This window comes from Calonectris borealis, chromosome 3 (genome assembly GCF_964195595.1).
Source record: "Calonectris borealis chromosome 3, bCalBor7.hap1.2, whole genome shotgun sequence".
Classification (NCBI taxonomy): domain Eukaryota; kingdom Metazoa; phylum Chordata; class Aves; order Procellariiformes; family Procellariidae; genus Calonectris; species Calonectris borealis.
This window is the reverse complement of record NC_134314.1, coordinates 103751349-103766862: the sequence shown is the minus strand read 5'-3', so window position 1 is coordinate 103766862 and position 15514 is coordinate 103751349. Positions and strand designations below refer to the sequence as shown.

Sequence of the window (15514 nt, the reverse complement as noted above, 5' to 3'; positions counted from 1 at the left end):
TTGATACTTTAAAAATGAATTTGAATAATAGAATGTGGAGTTTTCTTGCCCTCCATCCCCCTGGTTAAGACAAGACTTGAAGGGGGGGAGAAAAAAAAAAAAACACCTCACTGGTTGTGGTGAAACTAAGTATATTAAAAATATTAAGAGGAAATTCTAACAGCTTGAGTCCAATGGTAAAAATGACAATTTAGATCTATTAATCCACATGGTTTCTGCCATAAGCTACAAATGGACTTAGTAGGTCAAAATGACCCTTGCCACCTTCTAGAAGATGATGAGAAAGGATGCCAGGTAAAGGAACAGGAGCAAACAGAAGCAATGCTCATGGAAAAGGGAACAAGAACTGCTATACTGACCACTGTATTGCATAAGCACTTTAAATACTTACCCAAAGATGCATTCAAAAAACCTACAGGCGTGCCATGCCAGAGTAGCAAGACATGGCTCATCAGTCCCTCCCAGCAGAGCAGCTGCCCTCAGCGCAGCGGAGCAGGCTACCTCCCGGGGCAGCGACCGACCCTGAGCTTGCCTGGACACAAGCGACCTGCCGCCCCGCGTCGGTGAGACCGAGGGCCCTGGTCCTGCCAGAAGTGCCTGACAAGCAGGACCGTGCCTCCGTGAGAAGCAGTGAGTCCGGGCAGACTCTTAAGATGAAGCCTCTTGCCTTAAATACGACATGTTACACAGCTGTCCAGCAGGGCAAAGGCAGAGCCGGGGCACTGCCATGCCTTCTGAGCCCTGCAGCTTGCATAGGACTTCAGAGTTACTGGTTTTAAACTGATTTGGTAAAAATAAAAGTTGATCATCCCATAATCACCAATAATTCTTTTTCTAATATTACATTTTTACATTTATTCATGCTTTTGCTATGGAATGGCAAGGAGAGAAAACAGAAAAGAGAATGAGAAAGAGAGCAAGAGCATATATATTTTTATATATGTGTGAAAGACTTTCTCCTCTTTTTCACACTTTCATCCATGACAAAAGAAGCAACACAAAAGTTTAATTTTACCCCAAGGTTCTGATGGAACAGTATTTTTATAACAATCGGTTTTCTTAAAAATTTCAATTAAATTACTTTAAGTAAACAGTGCTTGCAAAACAACTTTGCCCAGTTTATTAACGAGGCATGGAATTATCCAGGGTCGTTTCATACCAAACAATAAAATCTCATTTGACAACCACGCCTCTGTAGCATTTAATAAAATACAATGTCTGCCCATCCCACCTGCATTATACTAATTAGTACAAGCAAATGCTAAATTTTTCCGTCTGCACATTACTAGTGTTTATTATTTGTGCTTCACAAATTTCTTATGAAAACACAAATCTCAGGTTTCAAAGGGTATTCACAGAACACAACCTACGAAGACCCACTTTACATTTTGGACAGTGCCTGGCACAACAGCACCTCAGCCTCCAGGCACGGCTTTAATGCAAATTTTAGCACCATCAGTCTTTCCTCAGATGCAAGTAGCAAGAAAAGGTCTTTCTAATGGAGGCCTGGGTCGAGCTTTGACCCAGGGATGCTGAAAGCTCAAAACCTTATTGATCTATTGTCACGTTTTTCTCCTGTGTCATTATTGGACACCAGGTGTGCTTTTACGTGTGACACCTGAATAGCTCTCACTGACATAAATGTTTCGTACCCCTATATTAGGGTAGGAAAGGGCTGGGCTGCCTGGCAGTATGAAAAGTGCAAGAATTATCCTTACACAACTTAGATTTTCACCTACAGACAGGTCAAGCTGCTTTCAGGACAACTCCTGTCTTCGGCTCCCTCCACCTCACTTCATGCAAGATTTCATGCAAGATTTCATGCAGCCTCCACTAGATTTTGGCCTCTACTCAAAGTCTTAGCGTAGCTTAAGAAAGAAGACGACCCAAGAAGGATTAAGGAAGGAAAATAGATGTGTTGAGATCAACCCTCCAAAACCCCACAGGAAAATCACTGGAAGAGTCAAGAGGTTCGGACTATGTTTTTAAAAATGTTCAATTTCAAATGCTTTCAGCAAACCTAAAATTTGCAAAAGACAAAAAAATCTCTTTACCCTTACAGTATTCAGGAGTTCACCACTGTCCACCTGTGAAAACTGACAGAACTGCAACAATTACTCATTCTCTATTTATAAATATATTATCTTACCTTTTTAAAAAAGAAGCTGCTCATTAATAATCACTTGGACTTAGAAATCACAGTGGAAATGACTACTTACTGCAACTCCAATTTAGAGTTAAAGGCAAGTAAATACAAAAAAAAAAATTATTATGTCCAAATATGTTTACATACAAATATTTCAAGACTGGCCTCCTGGTCAAGTGGAAATACGTAAATAAATGCTTATTCAATAATTGTGTTCTATAGTGAAAAACAACAATTTTATTCCTTTCTGAAAATGTCCAATTCAGGGTCAAACAAGAGTGATATTTGTATCTGGGTATATAATTATGCCTTTATGAATGACATACTAATAATCTTTCCCCCTCTCCCCATGTGTTGTGTAAGATCAAGAAAACCCATTAGCAAGCCATGCTAATATAGTATCAGGAATCTATAAAAACTAAAATTACAGAAATCAATCCAAACAAGTAAGCTTCAGTCATTGTCAAATAGTCTAACATACTAAATAATTATAAAAGCTACCGTTTTAAGCTAAAGTTTATTAGTGTTTCAGAAGTACAGTATTAACATAACTAATTAAGATTATTTTCTTCTACCATGAACTGACTCTACAACCAGTCTAGTTCACTCTTTCTGGTTTTATTAGCACACTAAAATCACCATGCTCTACATTCTTCTGCAGTTATTCAATGTAAAATTACTTATTACAATTGCCTTACTTAACCACATTTCCAGCACTCTGGAGGTTATATCTCTGCTTTGAGAGGCAGAATCTAAAAAGTTAGTGTCCAAAATAATCAACAGGAAATTTCAGCATAAAGTGACCAAGCGATGAAGCTGGCTAGGAATCTTGTTAGTTCCATAATATTTTTATATTCTTTCAAACATTTCTGCAGTTTTTTGTTATTAATAGCACTTGACGCAGGAAGATCAAAGAGAAGAAGATTACAGAGACTATACAGTACATATCATAGGATAAAATGAAACCTAACAGATCAGCAAATTTAGTCTCCTAAACATGTTTTTGTTCTAGCTGACAAGAAAAATTTATGATCTGTTGGATTTTTCCTCACCCAGTGCTCAGACACTTAACATTTCAGCTTCACATCCTGAAAGACTGGCTGACTAAGGAGACATATTCCAAAATAAATCAATGGCTTTTGGTAGCTTGGCCCATGAGTTTACTCTGAAGGATGATATACTCCAATTCCTGCAGAACTGGAATACAGCTAAGAATGCAGTAATCATTGTATTTAGGAAATCCCAAACAAAGTCAAAGCGAATAATCCAGGCTTCCAAATAATTGTGATCGGATAGGGAAGAAAAACTGAGAAAAAGGGTACTGAAAGACATCTGTTTGAATTATTCTCCAAAACCGGGCCTAACTCTGTACATGACTGCATAAGAATTTGTTTATGGCCAGGAGTACCAATCATAAGTCATGCACCTCATGCAAATTAATATTCTTCCTTGCTGGAAAAAGAACAACCTTATGGTTTTCTTAGAATCATTGTCCTCCTTTTCAATAAAGACATGTCTACTGGTAAACGTCATCAAGTTAATATACAATGACTACGTAAAACTATGCTTGTACAGTTCCTAGGCCAAAAGGGAACCAGACATGTAGGCACTACCATGATACAACAATAATGCTTCACAGCATCCCAATGGCAGCCACAGTGGGCTTGCAGCGTACACATGAATTGGAAGCTAATCTCCAACCTAATCTCTAACATGACAGTAGTTACAAACACCAGAGCCTTATATACACAGCTGCTTCCACTGCTGCTGGTGAATCTCTGCTACAAAGTTTGCTAGTTTAGGCAAAGCTCCCACTTCCCAGTGCACTTTGAGCAAAAGGTATTACTTCAAAGCAGCCTCCTGAAAAAGTCACTTGCCAAGGACCATATCACCTTTCCTGCATTTTCCGATCGCTGTCAAATCTTTACAGCCAGCACTATCTCCTTTCCTAATGACAAATCCTCAGCTTTGCAAGCCAGAATGCTACCACCTTGCTGTCTATCAATTCCTGCGTGCAGCAAGCCTCTTCAGCATGAAGTTTCTTGAGTGCTCTCCAGATTGAGAGGAACTCCAGCTTGTTTATGCTTAAAGAGATTTGACAGCTTCTAACAGCCACTTAAACTTTGATGTCCCATGGAAGCCCCCCAGCCTATTTTTGAAGCATCTGTTTCTAAAATTTCTGGAGTTAGTACTGCCAAGAAGAAGCGAGGCCTTATTAACATCAGATTGGCTCTCTACCACACTAGAATTTGCCAAGTGCTTTCCAACAAAGCTACAAGATAACTTTATGGACTTTCGTGCTTCTGAGACACCCTTGAAGCCTCCAAATGTGGCCAAGAGAAAAGCCTGTAAGAGAACCCAAGACCTCACTCACCAATTCTGAGCATGCAATGGCATCATGATTTTAAAAAAAAAAAAAAAAAAAAAAGAAAAATTCTTCATCTTGAGCAAGAGTCTGGGATCAAGCTTTCAGAATTCCATACAAAACCCAATAGTGCTGCACATAATAATACAGCTAAAATTTACTACGAACAGCAAATAGCAAGCTGCTTAGCAAATACATAATGTCTGTGCATTAAAACCTCCTCTGAATTTGCTATAATTCAAGCCATTGCCCACTTAAATTAATATTTTACTCTTGAACTTTCCAATGGTGCAGCTAACATACCTAACATAATAAATCATCACAAAGTAATATAACTCTAAATTTGACTGGCACTATCTTCTTTCCTATTGGAACAGAACTACATGGGAGTATGAACGTTAAGAGCATTCATGAAGTTATGAAATAAAATTTCAGAGACTATCACTTAAAAAGCATTATCCTAGAAATTTCTATCCTTTCCCAAAATAAACTACAAGTACCTTCTCTATTTATATTTGGTCTGAGATGGATGAAATTTTAAGACAGCTCTATCTATAGGGATTCCAAAGCTTGAAAATGAAGCCTTTCTCCTGAATCACTTTCCAGCATCAGTCTCCTGGGACAGGGTGACGTGCAGAGGCCATGGAGTTCTAGAGGCAACAAAAAATTATCACCCCAATTAGGTTTTTGGGATCAGGCCCTACACCTTTTGTATGCGTTCTCAGGCAATTTACTCATGACTTTGTACCCCAGCTATCCCTCTTTAGAACAGAATATATCATTCCTTTTCCTCTTCCTTTGCCTGTTCTGAGCCCTGTCAATAAGTTCATGAAAGCAGACGACTATCCTTAAAGAAATTAATCTTGTTAATTCTCTGAAAATCAGGGAAAAGTCCTTATAGCTCATCATAATTTTTGAATGGTTTGCGAACAAAGAGAGGTGAATCCATTTCCAAACTACTTGCTGCTTTATCAGAAAATGAGGGAAAACCCTATGCAGTTTGTAACTTACACCCACAAGTGTCCAAGTCAAGTGAATCCATGTATTGTGTATTACCAACAACAGCCCTCTCCCACGTCGAAACCCCTCCTGGGCCCTGCAGCTCTCCCCTTCCTCCCCAGCACAGCTTGCCAGTCCTCCATCCTCTCTGCAATGCTCCCCAGTTCTTCCCACGCTCCCTACCCCCTGTTCCTCTTCAGAGCTCTCCTTGTAGAAAGCACTCATCTCGTCTGCACCCCCTCTCCCAACTCCACCTCAAAATGACCCATCTCCCTCCCATGTCTCCTACTTGCATGTGTTAAACCCACAGCTGGGAGAAAGACAACATGTGGCTGCCTGTGCTGGTTTTGGCTGGCATAGAGTTGATTTTCTTCACAGTAGCTAGTATGGGGCTGTGTTTTGGATTTGTGCTGGAAACAGTGTTGATAACACAGGGACGTTTTCGTTACTGCTAAGCAGTGCTTGCACAGAGTCAAGGCCTTTTCTGTCTCTCACCCCCCCCCCCCACCAGCAAGCGGGCTGGGGGTGCACAAGAAGCTGGGAGGGGACACAGCTGGGACAGCTGACCCCAACTGACCAAAGGGATATTCCATACCATATGACGTCATGCTCAGCATATACAGCTGGGGGAAGAAGGAGGAAGGGGGGGACGTTCAGAGTGGTGGTGTTTGTCTTCCCAAGTAACCACTACACGTGATGGAGCCCTGCTTTCCTGGAGATGGCTGAACGCCTGCCTGCCGATGGGAAGCAGTGAATGAATTCCTTGGTTTGCTTTGCTTGCATGCACGGGTTTTGCTTTACCTATTAAACTATCGTTACCTCAACCCACTAGTTTTCTCACTTTTACCCTTCCGATTCTCTCCCCTACCCCATCGGGGGGGAGTGAGTGAGCGGCTGTGTGGTGCTTAGTTGCCAGCTTGGGTTAAACCACGACACCGCCTCCGAGTATGCATTCGCTGCCTGGCCAGCCAAAATGAGGATGCTTGACAGACACCACCTCCACTGTTGGCAGATCAAACAAATGGTGTGGGGTGCTGCACAGGGCTGTGTGTTTCACAAACCTGATTTAGAAGGCACTTAGTAAATTAAAAATCCTTCCCCCATAGAACTCAAAACATGTTACAGCCAATGTTGGTAAGAGCAAGACATTCAGGCCAAGCACATTTCACTGGATTTGTGACTACGTCAAAGATGACCAGGAGAGAGTCATTCCTTTTCAGGACAACACACCATCCATCCCAAATGTTAAGCTGCGGTTTCTGTTCTTAAATGAAAGAGCTCTGATCACACAACGTCTCCATTTTTCTGACTGTTGTCACAATAAAATTATCTCTTCCAGGAGATATCTTTGTCAGCTGGTCACGTTAAGCCTTCCTTAAAATTTTTGTTCTCTCCATCTGACCACTACTCCCCCCAAACTCCACTACTACTTCACCCAGTTTTCCACCTGTCTTGAGAAGGAACGTTCTTCCTGAGGAGAAGAGCAAAACTGTAGGTCTTCAGAAATTAAGAAATATTAGGAACAGGTTTTTTAAATTATTATTTTATCCTATCTCTAATCCTTTGATTATCATAGCCTTAAGGACAGCTGGTATCTGACAAGGTTGGGTTGTGGGTTTTTTTTGTTTTGGGTTTTTTTTTAAATAGTATTTCTCCAAACAAAATGCACTAGCTTATGTGGAGATTACAGTTCAGGTGAGAGTCTCCATTCAGCTGAATTACACACACCTCAAGGAAAGTAGCATTGTACAGAGCAGAGGTCTGTAAACCCTCGAGATCACCATCAGGCAATATACTGTAATGTGAGGCCTTTCTTCGTGCATCACTGCTCACGACAAGAGTAAGTCACACATAGCAGAAACAGTCATTCATGTTGCAAAGTTAACTTTAACTGGCCTTATGCGACATATTGTTCATGAAAAAGCCAAAATCTAAGTTATTAGAAAAAAAGAAATAATATTCAATATAATAAAATTATCTTCTCTAGCAGTTAGCTTAGTTCCTTCACATCATCCATTCTGACTGAATTATTAACACTTCCTAAAAAGAGAACTATTAGTAATCCCAACATTTATATTCTGCACTCATTCTAAACAAATATGGGTAATTACATTTAGGGAATATTTAAATCCAGGTGTTAGACCAAAAAAATCAAAATGTAATTATTTTGTGCCACCTGTTCCCTGTACATTTAACAGGAATTTTATAAATAGTTTGAAGGCACAACTCTGTGGTTCTGCTTTGAACTCCTGTGTGATGCCACTAGCTATTTTCTTAAAAATCCAGATCAGAATAACTGTGCAATATTAATCAACAGGCAAATGTTCATGTTTTTTATCAGAAAGTTACTAAATTCTTGTGTGAATAGTTGTCATTTTAACTGCAAGATGCTAAAGATTTACTTGCCAAAGTTTACAAAAGTAGCCAAAGCCTTTATCTCCAAGAGATGACTGTAAAAACTGCAGATAGTTGTTGCAGTCAAAGCACTCACTCTCCTGTAGAAAATAAACAGTTGGAAGCTTTCAATATTGCTACAATTCAAGTAACCCATCAGGATTTGAGGCCATTTGAAAGAGGAATCAGATCCACCGCAGGATGAGGGGGAAAAAGGGAGAGAGACGGAGGATGGGAGTGGGGTGTCTTACAAGACACCTCTTAGGCACACTAAAAATATTTTAATTAGATGTATAAGAGATTAATTTGACAATGAAATGTACCATTGATTAAAACTTAAACCTTTGACTCTTTTCAGCAATATACTTAAATGAGAGACAAACCTTCTGCATGCTGTAACACGAGAAAGACAGACTCCTCAGAGATGATGTACTTGTGCAGACACACCATGTTGGGCACACAGCGGGGGATGATGGTCGTTCTGCTCCTGCTGTACTCACTACTTTTCCTTAGACCCTGACAGAGAACAAAAAGGTCAGTTGTACCCTCAGTTGCCTTTGGAGCCTGCTGTGCTCTGTGTTTATCAACCAAACTAATCTATCCGAGTTACTCTGGGCTTCAGAGAAACCACTCATCTGCTGCTCTATGCCCCTCGGTCCCCCGAGGCTGTGCTGATGGCATCTGGCGCATTTCCAGAGAACAGAAGATGGCACAAAGCTGCCATTAAAATCAATTACATGGGTCAATGTTTTTATTAGAATCTCTCTCAAACTAAGTCATCAGGATGACACTCAGTTATTTCCCTGTGACCTTTTTTTAAAATTTTATTTTTGTGTGTGACCAAAAGACACTATTAAAGAAAAATTCAATTCAAGTTCTAAAGACAAAAGAATGCCTTAGCCTTACAGGTAATCCTCACATTTCCATTGTACTTTACTAAAGACAACAACCACCACAACAAAAAGGAAAGGAAAGGATTAGTCTCCTTGAGAGGTAATGATTTCTGGGGAGGTAGCACAGAGATGAAGTTGCCAGAAGTGAAAAAATTGATGTGGGAGGGAAAAAGGGAGGGGAGAGAGAAAGAGGAAAAAAAATTATGTCAATAGCGTGACCTATTACAATATTGATAAACATAAGCAGTTAAATGGGAAATTCAATGTTAGCCAGTAGATAGGGTGAGGTTCTAATATACTATATTCACAAATAATACTTTCTGAGGAACAAACAGGTTTTCTGTACCCTGCATATACTTAAGACAAACAATTTCAAAGGCGAGACGCACAAAGTTAAGGCAGGGTTGTAAGCCAGACCTGAAGCGAAGTTACAAAATGTTAACAACTAATTAGAGCTCCACGTTTGGGACACGGTTTTTCAGCCCTTCCTCCCATCAGCAGTGGAATTCATGTCAAGGGGAGCCTGAAATAACGGCCACAATAGCAATACTCATACTAAACTAATTCTTAGCATCACAGATGCTCCAAGCGTATTAGGATCTTGATCTGAGCATTCTGAAACACAAGAGAGTAACGTGAAAAATTTTATTCTGACCAATTAACTATTCGTTAATTCAAACGTTTAGTAACATTAAATTGAGTTTTCACAGCCTATTGATGTAAAACATAGGAAAGCAATTTTGAATAAGACCAGTCGTCCATTTCATCCAGAATCCACTTTGGCCAACATCATATTCTTCTGTAAGGGAAGACCAAACACAAAGTGTTGCGGATGTACTTGGGCTAAGGAGAATTTTCACCTTCATCGGCAGCCTGTGCATGTCCCGAGTCACTAGGGCTTTACAGATGTTTTAAGCAGCACATTGCAACTGTGATTCTTTAGCAAAACCTGCTAAGGTGTTGGCCTCAATAACCGGTGGCAACTCAAGTGAGTAAACTAGAGCCGTTACAGAGAAAAGAAGGGACAGCAACTGAATACCAACAAAAAGAATTCCAGTGCGCTTAGTAGGTATATATGTATCAACATAACAATATATTGCAGAGATAACTCTATACATTAGATGCAAATTGATCTTTGTGTGGTGGTGTAATTTAGGAAGCCAAACTGTTTAGAGGAGTAATAAAAGACTTTACTCACCTTCAGTATAAAAGTCTGCTGTGTTCTAGTGTCCATTACAAGCAAAACCTAAGCAAAAAATATTCAGATAAATATTTAAGATTCACATGAGTAAGTTAACAACACACAGTTCTTAAATCTAATGTTGAATATTGTTACAATGGAAGTGATATAAGTAATGATTAAAAAAAAATTAAAGCCCTGCAGCATGCACTTGATAACCAGTCTTTTTTTAGGAAAGAAATGTGATTGAGGATATAGATCTCTAGAGAACTACCAGAATGTCACCTGATTCCCAATCAGCTAACTTAAAGGATGAATCCTAACTTGGTAACAGAAAAAACTAGTACTTTACAATTACAGCAATAATCTAGCAGAACCCAATTTATAGAAATGCAATGGTAGCAACACAATGAAGCCCAAAAAGTAACCTTTATATAGCATTACCTTCCTACGTCACTTCACTTAATCCTCACTGTACCTATCTTCCTAGTGCAACGCCTTTCCCCATCAGGCTTCCTATACATCAAATGTGTTGCCTACCAGTGGGTTACCAGAGAGGTTTTTTGCAGGGTGGCTACATACCTGCTTTCCAGGAAGCTAAAATAAAAGCTGGCCACACACATGCCCAGGCCACAAAAATAGATGTTTTATCAACTGTATAGTCACTGCTGCCTCATTCCTCCACTGCCATTTTTGTTTTGCAGCACTCATAAGTCACAACAGAAATGGCTGCAAGGAAGTCCCTTTGTGCTACTGTAAACTAGTATTAAGGTAACAACAAAACCAAGAGGATTTATTTAGGGAGAAAAGAGTGGATGGGTTCTCCGCAGAGGGGAGAACACCTACAGCTGCAGAGAGCACCTCTGTTAGGAGTGCATCACCTCTCTGAAAGCACTTTAAACACAGCATAGCAATGAGAGAAGTACTAAATAACAACTACCTCTTAGCAAGGTCCAGTTATTTATGTGTTGAAAACAAAACAAAGAAAAATATATATGTGTGCATATATTTGGGAAACTGTATCTTTAGGGAGCTGGAACCCTCCGCATCTCTGTCTCCAAACCACCCTGCTGAGGAATGAATCGTTTTCAAACTCCAAGAACACAGATGTACTTGAAAAGCACCAGCTGCAAGACAGCCACACAAGCAGCACAAGCCCAACCCTCCTCTAGGAACAAGAACAAGAGGGTGCACTCACTGTTTATTTACAATAGACATTGCAAACTTCCAGTACAAATATTCACATACAGTTATACCAAAATATTTAGGCTGCAAAATCAAACACCCAAAGGGCTGCAAATGCCAGCACTGGTGTTACCAAACTTTGAGTTCAATAGACAAGATGCAGCAACTCCAAGCCAACAGAAAAGACGCAGTGAAGACCAATTCAGCTCACATTAAAAAAGACTTCTTGCAGAGGAATGACATGTGAGGAGGAACATGGTGTTGGATTCATCAGGTGGCAGGAGAAGGACAACACAGCACACAGTTTCCCTTATCCTCCTGCTGTGTGGGGCAGCGACGCAGTCATGTCCTGCTATGTCTGAAAGGGTGAAGTCTAGCAGGTTGACATGCTGACTCCCACCACGCCAAGGGAACTGCAGAAACAGCCGTCCCATGCAGTGCCCACAGCGAGGTGAGGTGGAGACGTGCAAAAGGCCCAGTCGGCTGGGCCAGGAGGGGAGGTCTCAGGGCAGGGTTGTGCTGGCTTCCCCCAAGCAGCGGCTGCAGCAAAGCAACCTTTGCTCTTTGGGATGGCCGCATTCAAAAAACTGCCTTCCGACTCTTCCCATCGCACCCCTGAGTGTCTCAAGCAAGAGGAGGAGAACTGGAGTCTTTTCTAATCACTTCTCTCTCACCAAATTTCACTAAAAGAAATAAAGTGACAGACACCTCTCCTTCTCAAAAACCCCCTCTTTTACTAGGGTTGCACCCAATTTCTGTATCTTCTGGCAAAAAAAACATCAACAGAAGTTACTGAGATTTTTTGACAAAGGAATGACACACAGTTTCCATGTCAAGGGCATGGTAAGGAAAGGCAAATGTCCCCAGGCCACTGAGTTTGCCGAACAACTTTTCAGGCCTCTCACCTGGGGCTTCCAGAAACAGTGGAAATCAACTGAATAAATAACAACTGTAAAACTGGTTTTGTTATCCTTGCTTAACCAAAAGGTGTAAAATTAAATTTAAAAAAACACCCAAACAAACAAACAATAAAGAAAATCAAAAGAACAAGAGAAAAATAAAAGCCACTTTACAAGAGGTGCCAAAAGAAGACAAAAATGGTTCAGAAACAACTATGTGTTTACAGTCACTTTCCTTCTTCCTCTCCCAAGTTTGTTTGTAACTAGACACTGTTCACATTGAGGCAATAAATATGAGAACATATGTGATTTTTTTTTAAATGTGCCCTTTGACTGTCAATATCTCCCAAACAGGTGTTGGCTAAATGATTATAAATTGGCCTCTGGATACACCTCTTCAACTGAGCCGTACAGGACTGGCGATAATATAATTAGACCTAAAAACATCAGGCTAGTGAATGCTTTCCATCTGTTTGGCAATAATGTTTAGTTAACAATAGTCTTTAAAAGAAGCACCTTCAACTTCAGTTCTTAAAGTTATTTATAGGGCCATTCTTAACACACCAGCACTCTTGCTAACAAGAGCTTTAGCCACTTGGAAATTATTAGCCATACAGCTGTATATGAAAAGGAATGGCAGCATTTAACATCTGTATCTCTCCAGATTTACAAGCATCAACCTCATTTAAAGTCATTTCTTAATGAACAGTTCCGTGGTCTGTATTAATATTATAGTTGCGTGCACAAAGATCATAAGGAGCCAAACATTTTTTTAATACCAACAGTAGGCCAATCAGTAATGAAGCTGTCAGCATAAAGGACAGAATAATAGCTTCTTTAACCCTCAAACAGGATTTGTTCATTTGTAGAGTAGAAGACACCAATTTAAAAACTGCTCATGGGTTTGCTCACCTTTATAAAGACAAAAATCTAATTTGGTACTAATTTGATACAATTGTCTTTCCAATAAAAGGCTCCTAAAGCCATCTTTTATTCCATGATAAAACAACTGCTATAACTAAAACTGTCATGAAATAATTACCTTTGATAGCATACCTTATTGCACAAATACAATTAATGTATTCCTCCCTTTCATTTTTCACACTTGCTTATCAGCACTGTATTAGCATATGGTGTAACAGAACAGATTACTGAGCCCTCGCCCTATAAGACGACATATAGAATGACTACCATTAACGTGAATAAAGCAGACAACGGGTCCCTTTAGGGCTAGCTTCATCTGTTATATTATAACATCACAATGAAAGTAGCAGCTACAGTTTTATAACTAATAACAACAAATAATATTTGTGTGCTTTTGAGGTTAACTACCTAGATGGACTAACCAGTCTTACTAACCAGCTTGCTGCTTCTTCCTTCCCATCAACCATCATACCTTCCCCCAGTGATGATCATCTACAGCTCCACTTCATTTCTTGGAAAATTATTTCTTTGCTGATTCAATACCGACCTTTCTGCAAGACTGTTTACCTCAAAAGGGACTCCAAGAAGCCCAGGAAGAGCCATTGAAGTAACTTTAGAAATTCACCTAGGGATGCTCCATTTGGCCCTGGCAGACTGTGGACTTTACATGGGCCTACCAAACCAAAAACCTGCTTCAAGGGGAGGCAGGCTGCATGCAAACTACAAAAAGGTGGTTTAACCAGATTCACACAAATAATTAAAGGACTACATGAATGAATAAATCACTATCAGAAAACTGTCATTTCAGGAAGGAATAAGACCAGGAAAGAGACAGTGTCAAGTATATTTGCTTGACTTTTTATCACACATCCAGAGCAGAGAAAGGTGAGCAGCTCTTAGATGCATTACCAGGCTGCTGCAGAAGCGCTAACAGTAAGCTTGCCATTGACCCAAATGCCAACTTATTCTCCTCACCTCATGCTTTACAGCCAATTTCTAGATAGCAGTGCTATCCCAACAAGCCTTTCCTGTTTGCATTCCTTCACACTTCTCTCCCATTGCAAAAGGGAGTGCTTCAGTAATTCTTTTTCTAAGATTTCTTTTTAAAATGCAAAGTGACAAGTTTCCACTCTAATGGCACGATGGGACAAAACAGGATTCCACATAGCATTCCCTATGGCATAACTCTGTTCTTCTCCAGAGCAGATCACACAGAGATGCTCACATTAGACTAGGCTGCTCCTAGCTCGCATAAGCTGATGGAACCTGTTTCACTGATGATGACTATTGTGTAACTTGTAATATTTAATACCTCCTAACAATGAGCTGTCGGCTGTAACATTCACCATCCTATCTCAGAGGGGAGGGAGAAGAATGCACAGCAGGGCAATCCTGGGCACTGAGCAACTAGGCTGTGACACAGAAGGAGACAAGGCAAAATCCTATTTGTAATACTAATGTATGAACAGAGTCAAGGTCTACACATCACGCTGGCTTTTACGGCACTGTTGCTTACTCGTTCTTTCCCTATTTTTCTGCATTGATGACAACCTCAATGTGGCCAAAAACACTGACAGGCAAATAGTAATTGCCACAGATAAATATATAATGTAAATAAGTGTCTTCAGCAGCACAGACATCCCTATTTTGTACAAGCACTTGAGCTCTCAGGCACATCCCAAAAAACAAGTGAACACAGGAGTGCTGCGTGGCAGCATCTCAGTAAAGTGGCAGATAGCAGTACCCCTTCATGATGCTAAACAGGATTTTCTACATGTGATTTTTTTTTTTCCTAAGTCAAGGGTTAATTCTGATGCTGACAGCAGCTACTTAAAAAAATTAGCGTCTTAGATTTGATTTACAGTGTATCCAACAGCTTAGTGGAAAATAAATTCAATTCAATTCAGTATAGTAAGTACAATTAATTGGAGAAAAATAAAATAAAACCTGCCTGGTAAATAACCATAGTCTAGCTTTAAGAAAACAGTAATTTTAGGATCCTCTAAATGCACAGAAATTAGCAAATGTTTCAGTATGCTAATTTTTTTTTTAATTAAAAGATATTTCTGCAGTAAAAGCTCTTTCATATGCACTGCTGATTCTTCATCAAACGTTAAGTTTCCAACTTAACACCAGTATAGCCGGTGGCAGCCTGAAGGTTTACCATCTGCTGCCACCCAAAGTCATGGTGGCCACCTTCAGAACATATGCATCAAAGCCCTGAGATAAGAGACTGAAGGAATACTGCAGAAGTCAGCATAAGGGGAATCACAAACCCAGAGGCAGGCAACAGGCATGTCACCAGGAAAAAAGAACATGGTGAACCATTAGTCACCCTACCAAGCACTGAACCAAGGTCACGGGGGACAACACTGGAAGACCTAAGGACTGCTCTAAATGCACTGGTCTCCTGCGGGTGGCTTTAATATAAATGCAGTCCTCTATCACACTGCTCCCCCAGTCCCCCTTTCTTTTCTGGGTTTTTTTCCCCTCCCTTTCCCCCCGCCCAGCATCTACTACCGATTTTTT

At 40.2% G+C, this 15514-nt stretch overlaps 1 protein-coding gene across 14 annotated transcripts in view; it reads right to left on the bottom strand.

Moving 5' to 3' along the window:
• RPS6KC1 (ribosomal protein S6 kinase C1) overlaps positions 1-15514 on the bottom strand; it is a 90673-nt gene that overhangs the window by 21401 nt on the left and 53758 nt on the right. For all 14 annotated transcript variants that reach the window (XM_075147055.1, XM_075147057.1, XM_075147063.1 and 11 more), the window contains 2 exons: positions 9996-10043; positions 8288-8420 (listed from right to left, as the gene is read on the bottom strand). In XM_075147055.1, coding sequence (XP_075003156.1) covers positions 8288-8420; positions 9996-10043 — 181 coding nt within the window. The remainder of the gene's footprint in view (positions 1-8287; positions 8421-9995; positions 10044-15514) is intronic.